The sequence below is a fragment of the Thunnus thynnus genome, chromosome 7 (assembly GCF_963924715.1).
Source record: "Thunnus thynnus chromosome 7, fThuThy2.1, whole genome shotgun sequence".
Taxonomy (NCBI): domain Eukaryota; kingdom Metazoa; phylum Chordata; class Actinopteri; order Scombriformes; family Scombridae; genus Thunnus; species Thunnus thynnus.
In genome coordinates, this window is record NC_089523.1 from 19,578,348 (window position 1) to 19,587,282 (window position 8,935).

Sequence of the window (8,935 nt, forward strand, 5' to 3'; positions counted from 1 at the left end):
TATGGCATTTTTAGAATTCAGAATAGAAAAAGACCCTATATTGTCAAAGTGGAAACAGATCTCTACAATGTGATCTAAATTAATTACAAATGTGAAATACAAAATGATGTTTACATGAGTGTTTACTCACGTTAATAGGGCACACCTAAATCATCACTGGTGCAACTAAGTGGTTTTGAAGTCACATAATCAGTTAATGGAAATCAATTGTGGGTAGTCAATTGATTTCAATTGACTGTAGTGCAAAATCATCTGTATCTGCAGTATAACTCCACCCAGTATTATGGCAAAACCTACACCATAAAGACAAAACAACACTCCTAGCAACTCAAACACTGAGTGACTGTGCAAGAGGAAGACCAGTAAGGGAGTCAATTTATCTATCTATTATCTATTCTCTCATCTATTATCTATCTGAAACTGACAGTTCAGCACTGATTCATATAATTACTATGTTGCTGCACCCATTTTATAAACACATATTCAAGCCCAAAGCACAAGGGACAAAACTTTTCATCTTGTTTTGCTGCTGATAATTTTATTCTACAGTTATGGAAACATCTGTCTAGTCATCGAGGTTTGAAATGGAGATTTTGAGATTTTTGAAACTTAGAATTTATTAACATCACTGAGTCTTGAATTCAAGACTGATAATCTGCCACACAGATGACACACCAGCCATTGCACACTTTGTGTTCAGAATATATATTTTTAGAAAGGCCATATAAGTTTGTAGTGATGCTGACATACAGATATTTTAACGTGTGGAACAAACTGAAGAAAATTACACAGTTTCTATGTATTTGAAGTGTTTATATCTTTTCCTGCTTTATTAATATCTGACACTCTCCCATGTGTGCATGAATACGCAGAATAACATGCTTGTGTGTTCAGGACCCAGACTGAACCTACACTGCCACATGACTCCTGTTATCATTGTCCCCCTTCCTTCACAGATACAGAACCGTGGACCACACCCAATGAACCTATGTGTGAGTGTGTGTGTGCGTGTGTGTGTGTGTGTGGTTGAGTCAGTTACTGATGCACAAAGTTGCAGAAGGTTAGAGCTATAATCATAACTTTGATAATGGTTGATCATCATTGTAGATAATGATAAGAAACACTATAACAGTAATTATAAAGCACATCTAATGAATATTTTGTTTAACCTCACATTTGACAGAATTTGGAGGAAAAGAAAATCTAATATTATGATACATGGAACATACTGCATATTGACAATACTACATATTAAAAAATTACAGCATGTTTGAATATATGGAGGGTCTTTTGCAAGTATTTTGCAAAAACATGCTAGTACTCTACTGTATGTTTTCATTATTCCTCCAGAAGATCATACACAATATAATGATCACCTACTGGTGTTATATTGACATTTGTATGATAATTATATGGAAAACATTTGATAATACATTTTACAATATATGAAAAATAGCAGTAATTTGTATAAAAATGTTTATTATTGACAAACATATAGTTTTAAATGAATGTCAATATATGAATTTTAAATATCCTTTTTAGGAAAATATATTCAAAGGTTATTGAAAAAAAAACATTATAAACTGAAAATCTCTTGTGTGTAAGCGCGTGCATGTGTTCGTGTGTGTATGTCAGTGTATACAAACATCAGTCTCCCATTGTGTTGGGGACAGTAGCGTGAGAGCGACCAGAGGGTCAGCTGCGCATCACATCAAAGATTTGGCCGCTTGTAAAAGACCCCACTGTTAACACACACACACACACACACACACACACACACACACGCAAACACTTGCACGTGAACACACACAATTACAAACTCCCATCTGAGACCCTTGTGCAGCGTTCCATGCTCCTCACACTAAACAATCAGGTATGACAGGTGTGGTCTTTCTGGGTCCCGGTGGACCAAAGAAGACAAAAGACCCTCAGGAAGAGGCCGTCCACTCATCCTCACTGAGGACACGTGGGAGCACAGATCTCTCTCTCACACACACACACGCGTGCACGCTCACATATCCACACAGCTTCACTGGGTATAAACACAAGGTTATACAGTCTCATCCTGTGTGTCTGTGTATTTTACATAATTTGCAAAGGGAGGAGGAGAGTAAATGTTTAAATATCACATAACTTTTTCACAGCGTAGCTTTCCCAAACTCCAAATACCTCTATAGTTTCCTTCCCTAACAATAAAGGCAATAGGGCTTACAGATGAATGAATGCAATAATAGTTTTTACTTATCATTAAAACAGCATTTAAATGTTGATTCTTGTTTATGCTCTCCAGCTTATATTGATGGTGATGTGGGCTAAAGCTTGTTCTTTCTATCTAGTTGCTCAGTAGCTTCAAAAGTGAAGAAGACACAAAAATCCTGACAGATATAAACTGTATATATTTGTGAATGATTTTATGCAGGAATGTGTTGAAACCACTCAACTTCTTTTCATGTTGAGAGAAAAAAAAACTGGTTTTACATCCAGTTAGATCTCTTTGAAGCTTGGTAGCTGTCCAAAAATCACTTAGAATAATAGTTTGTATTATCTGAGTCTGGTAGAAACAAACAAAGCACATTCAATCGACCTAATTTTGGTTATGGGTAGATAATCTCCCAATCTGTCTTTTGTAAAATGTAATATGTAAATATAATGTATAATTTGTGATATATAATTTGCAATAAGTCATACAATTTATTTACAAAGGTTTGCTGCAGACTGTACTTTTTTATTTAACTAGTGGATTTAAAATGAATAAAATAAGGTTGTGCGTGCTTTTGAAAATCAACAAATGTCCATGAAATAAATGGAATCTTTTTTTTTTATTATAGCACCTAAGTCTTTGAGTCAAGTTAGGTTAAGTGTTTTTGTGTCCATTATGACTAGACCATTTAAAAGATAAAAATTAGAGGTTTTTATTCATGTGCTCCTTTTCATGATTATGCTATTATTAATTAATTTACCTCTGTATATTTGTAGGTTGAATTTTATATTTTATTTATTTGGCTCTTTTGATGTTTCTCGCCTTGATTTGAATAGTATATAAATAAATAAATGTCAACATGTTAAAACTTATAGTCTGGTGCTGTGGCGCTCCCGTGTGGCTATAATGCGGAATTGCAGGTAGTTTTATTTGATTTGGGGAATGTGGGGAACTGCTATGACTACTAACCACTATACTGTATATGTAATAGGCTACCAAAAACTCAAAAAAACTCAAAAAAAAACCCTCAACTGTCATTTATAAAGAAAATTACATTTGACTGACTCCACTGCCTTTAATTTGGTCGCACGATGGCGCTGTATTGATTCTGCTCACTTTTTTCCGTCATCGTGTTTCAACGGAGGTAAGTTTTTTTTTCCTAGGATGCCGAAGTCACGACCCACCTTAGTCTGCCTTTAATTGGCTTACCCAGATATTCATACCACAATCTTAACCAATCCTACTCCTTATGCCTAACGAAGGCAACGAGTACTAGCCAATCAGAGGCAGAGTAGGGCGGGTCGTGACTTTGCCGTCCTAGGAAAATAAACAAAAATAGCTCCACTGGTGGCTCTTCCGGGTTGTCGTTTGCCGTGTGAGAGTTCACAGGGCATGCAGAGGTCGTGTTGTGCTTTTGCTTTCAGCTTTTATGCTTTTAGCCAGCCGTGACCAGTGATGTTATGGCTTTCCTCAGTTTGTTCATGAGACGGCAGTTGCCGCCGGTAGTGTCCCACTTCGCCCGGGTCGTGAAGCTGGTCCGGCCTCCCAGTGCCGGAGCCCCTCTGCGGAGGCTTCACGGCTCGGCCCGGCTGCGGAGTTCGGACAAGGGACCGTGGGGGAAGAGCCGGGGGCCGGAGCAGCAGCAGCTGCAGCTGACAGACCTCGACAAGGCGGACGCGATGGTAGGTTCAGCCTCGGAGGAAAATATAATCAGGTCATGAAGGGATCCTCCTGAAAAGCAGCTGTTAAATGTCCCAGCTTGTTTTACTTTCATTTATATTATATTGTGCATTCACTGCTGTTCATTTTGCATCAATATTTGGTCTTTAATCATGACAAATATTCGTCAGAAAATTCAAAATACTCGTTTAATTAGAGGTTGGTCTTGATTGCTTTCTTCTTTAATCTTGCAGATGCTGAGGAAGTCTCACGAAACAGGTAATTTAACTAAATTTCATCTGGGAATTTAACTTTTGTGTGAATTAAGCCTTTAACTTCACACACCAGAGTCCTCATTGATGTGGTATTTTTCTAGCACTGGCCTTGTAGGTGTTGCACACTTGCAAGAGTGAGAGAGCAGAAAATGTCTTTTGGGTAACAGCCCAATTTATGACAGTACAGCAGGTGTTTTGCCTCTGACAGCTAATGGGAAAAGACAGCTTTTGACATCATTTGACTGCAACCAGAGATTGAGTATGACTTGAAGGTTTCACATCCGTGCAGCAGCTATTGTGCGTTTTACTGCTCACACTGAAAATGCCACCGTTTTATACCTGATGTAGTTCAGTGTTAAGTTAGACTTTGAAGTATTCAGCTCATAGTAAGAAGAAACTAATAGTAAAGAATAAGGCTGTGCAATGTGTATATATCACAATATGGTAAATGTAAGTATGTAATATTTAATATATAACACATAGAATTAATGTTTACTGCAATGACCTGCATTTCACTGATTTGTTGTCGATGCATTGCAAAGCCCAGAATTTAAGCTTTTTGACAAGGCATTTTCAGATAATCTCACAGGTTTTCAGTGAATCCCCTCTTGCTTATAAAGAAAACAGATATTAGCAAAATTATAACTCTATAATCATACTATTCCACTGATGTTGATTAGCAATAATATTGAATTATCACCCAGCCCCAGGAAGGCACACAAAGGTCAGGGAGCCAAACCATGAGTGACCACAGAACGAAGAAGTAATCCCCGGAGAAGAAAAATAGTACAGGAGAGAGTGAGAAGGAATTCAACTGAGTATTGAGAATATGTCATTTAGTGGAGAAAGCACGACTGAGGTATTTCTTGACACGAGTCTGTCACTTGGGTGAGAACATTATTTCCAGCACTGCAGCAGGGAGAGGAGTATGGAGTGATGAGCAGGTAGCACACAGGCTCACATACATGACTGTGCTGTCATTTCAGTCTGACTTTTATAATACTGGGATTAAAAATATATATGAAAGTTCAGTATTGTTAAGGCAGTGTGTCTTTCCTGCTATTTTTGTTGAATATGTACGGTGATACAACTTACACCATTATCTTATTACCCTTATCTAATCAGTTTTATTTTTGTTAGTAGGGCTGCTACTAATTATTATTTTCATTATTGATTAATCTGATCTGAGTTGATTATTCTCTTGATTAATCGATTAGTCATTTGGTCTAAAATGTCAAAAAAAATGTCGATCACTGTTTCCCAGAGATCAGGATGCAACCTAAAATATCTCGTTTTGTCCCGACCAACAGTCCACAACTGAAAGATCCTCAGTTTTCTGTCATAGAAGACTCAAGAAATCAGAAAATATTCACATTTGAGCAGCTGGAACCAGAGAATTTGGCATTTTTTCTGAAAAACTTACTCAAAATGATTCATTGATTATCAAAGTAGTTGAGGATTAATTTTCTGTTGATCCACTAGTCCATTAATTGACTAATCATTGCAGCTCTACTTATTAGTACATAGAGATTGGTGACATCATGTAAGTTCTTGTGTAACTCTGGCCATCTTCAATCTGACCAGAGGTCTAATCAGCCAGAATAAGTGCAGGGCCTTTAATTAGGGCCTATTCAGTCAAATCAGTTTACTTGATATCAGATTTGCAGTCCAAAAAGGAGAGAGGGAATGACCCGATGTTTGCCTACATATATAATAACAAGAAATCAAACAAAGGCAGCTAATATCAGACCATTTAACCCTTACATATTGTTCATATTCTAACCCTTCACAGGTTCCCCTCATAATTAGTCTCTATACCAAATTTCTGAACCACAAGTCTATATTTCATTAGTAAACACCTCATCAGTCATTAATAAATGGGTGATTAATCCTTAATTGAGGGTTCAGAGAGCAGAGAGAGTGCATTCTTTAGTTGTTTATGAGAATAAAACATTCACAATCACACTATATTATGGTCCTATGTTACCTAAAACATAATGGTCATCATGAGTTCAATAAATCTTATTGAATTTGAAGAATGCAACATTTTTTAATGTTTTTTGAATAAATATGGGTCAAATAAAATTTGTATCAGCTGCACAAAAAATTGTTTTTGTATTTATTCTGGTGCACTTTAGGAGAAGTCATATAATTTCAGACTCAAAGAATGATGTTTAGGGTGTTTTTACTGCTCTCAAATGTACAAATGGGTCAAATTTGAATGTCAGGATTAAGATTCCATGACAATGAACAATAAAAGAACACAATAAACACATCCAACTGTTTAAATGTTTTGAGTAAGGACAGTAATTAGATTGTTGAATGCATGTAAACTGTGTCATTGATTCTGGCTCCCTGTGCAGACTTGGAGTCAAGTTGTAATGTGGCTGCTGTTGATTCTGGTCTACGACTGTTTTGCAGGATTCCTCTCATGGTTCAGGAACGGCCTGCTGGCAACAGGGATCGGAGTCATCGCATTTGTCCAGAGTGAAGTGGGACGAGAAGCAGCATATGGTACAAGCTCACAATTTATGTACAGTAGAGCTGCAACCCAGCTTCTAATATAATAACACGTGATACAGTTTATTTACAAAAGTTTGCTGCAGAACTAGTGGATTTAAAAGGAATAAATTACGGATGGAATCTTTTTTTTATTATAGCACCTAAATACATCAATATGCTTCAGCTCCTTGGACCGCTCTTTGTCCTAAAATCAATCAATTTCTAAGAGAACCTTGTATTGGATATATGCTTTGATTCAGCAGCAGTTTTGAAATAAATAATTTCACAAGGATTTTTGCAATTGACTAAAATGGTGATGTGTTAAAAAAAAAAAAAAAAAAAAAGGAGCCAAAATCCTTCATGTCTAGCTGTAACCGATGTGTAGTTGAAGCCAGTGGCATCTTGTCTTGTTTAATATAATTTTAACAGCCGAAACTGGCATTTCGAGTGTTAAAGTTTTATTGAGCAAGACCTTCATTAAATCATCAATTAATCATTAAATGTGATCCAAATGTGAGTGTGAAAACCTTGAAAACAAAACTTACATGGTTGACTTCAGTTATGAGGTTAATATTATTTAATTACTGTGAGAAAATTAATGGGATCTCATGTCAACCTGTTTTTCCTCAGCCTTTTTTATCCTGGGAGGAGTGTGTGTGTCGTTTGGCGGTGCCTCGTACATCGGCAGCCTTTTTGCCTTGCGGAGGATGATGCTGCTGTCTGTGCCAGCGTTTCTGCTCCAAAGCGCTGTGGTGGGCAGTGTCGCCCTCTTCTGGCTGTGCGCTGTATCTCTCTACATCGGCCGGCTGGAGGTGGAGATCATCCATGAGGACGAGGAGGAGGATGAGGAAGAGTGCCGGGAGTGCCGCGAGAGGCGTGAACACAGAGGGTACCGCGGCTCCCATGACAGCAGACAACATGACACTGAGGACAGTGACAGCAAGGGGTCAAACAAGTAGAGTGTAAAGGAGTGTGTGCTGCTTTGAAGTAGGGTTTCCCCTTGTTCATATGTGTGTGTGTGTGTGTGTGTGTGTGTGTGCGCGCGCAAGCAAGCCTGCATGTTTATGTGTAGGCAGTATGTGAGGCTATAGATACAAACCTGTTATTCATGATGTGAAGATGAAGAAAGACTTTTAGACCTTTTGGAAAACCGGTCAGAGAAAAAGCAGAAACATTGTTAGTAATTTAGTAGTTTGACTGCATTCACTCGAGGTGAATAAATCAGCTTTTTTGTAAGATTTCTTATAATCAGATATATTCAACACTGCTTCACTTACATTATCAATCTGTCTGAAATGTGTGTTTTTATTGTATTATTTTTTACATTCACGGACACACTGCAAAGCCTCATTGAGAACGTCACATATTTGTAAGTTTACTTTTCATGGCACTGTATGCAATCATTTTTAGGCCATTTATTAGGCTTTTTCTCAGCCAACTGTTGTTGTCTTATCATCTTGTTCAACATAAATAATAATGTGATTGACTACTTGAAGTTTTCGTAAAAGTCTTGAAATAAAACAAGCTGGTGGTTATATGCTGTGACATCTTGACAGAATGGACATACTTTGTGCATGGTTCAGGTTCTGTGTCTGTTCTTTATTTTAAATTGCAACTCAATGAGGGCTAAGAATTTATTTTTTACAGAGGTTTTAATTTACCCTGTAAAGTAAACTTTTTATTTTTATTTTGATAAGGGCAATAGCACTTTTGTCAGTTTTTTTTTTTGGTTATAGTAGATCTAGACTTTTGGAAACAAAGAGTATTTTTCACAGCTTATTCTGTGGTTATATTTTTTGTGTTGTATTGTTGAAACATATGTACAGTACCTAAATGTAACCATGAGCTATTTTACCTTTTGATTGAATTTCACACTGTCTGGTCATCAATATAATTACTGTTTTAATGGTGGTAAAGAATAGCTAAAGAAAAGTTGGTAATATTTAGTTTGTATGTGGGAGTGGGGTTCACTATTGTTTACTTTTCTTTGCATTTGCACCACTTCCAATGCACCTTACTGTACATACAGTAATAAAGCGACAGCAACAGTCAAAAAGCAAGAGTGTGCTTTCTTTGCTTTCACATTTAAAAAAGAACAGTGATTCTCAGCCAGGGGATCAAGATTCTGGCCTCCTCCAAACGGTCACAAGATAAATCTAAGGGGTCATGAGATAACTAAAAAAAAGTCTCCACACTAATCATTGCTTTTTTTAATGCAATACTGGATAGTTTTACCTTGAGTCCTTCAAAAAATGATTCAAATCTGACCAGAAATTTCTTTTTTGACATTTTTTTAAAT

General features: G+C 37.0%; 1 protein-coding gene across 1 annotated transcript; it reads left to right on the forward strand.

The window, feature by feature from the left end:
• Nucleotides 1-3,550: 3,550 nt before the first annotated feature.
• Nucleotides 3,551-8,696, forward strand: tmem160 (transmembrane protein 160). Its single transcript, XM_067594781.1, has 4 exons — nt 3,551-3,882; nt 4,114-4,138; nt 6,556-6,648; nt 7,267-8,696. The coding sequence occupies exons 1-4, from the start codon at nt 3,661-3,663 to the stop codon at nt 7,593-7,595; spliced, it is 669 nt and encodes a 222-aa protein (XP_067450882.1). The 5' UTR covers nt 3,551-3,660; the 3' UTR covers nt 7,596-8,696.
• Nucleotides 8,697-8,935: the final 239 nt, after the last annotated feature.

Bases quoted from the DNA above. Each gene is read 5' to 3' on its own strand.
- tmem160 (XM_067594781.1), top strand. From the start codon at position 3,661: ATGGCTTTCCTCAGTTTGTTCATGAGACGGCAGTTGCCGCCGGTAGTG. The intron at 3,883-4,113 runs GTAGGTTCAGCC...TTAATCTTGCAG, and splicing joins TCGACAAGGCGGACGCGATG to ATGCTGAGGAAGTCTCACGA. The intron at 6,649-7,266 runs GTACAAGCTCAC...GTTTTTCCTCAG, and splicing joins GGGACGAGAAGCAGCATATG to CCTTTTTTATCCTGGGAGGA.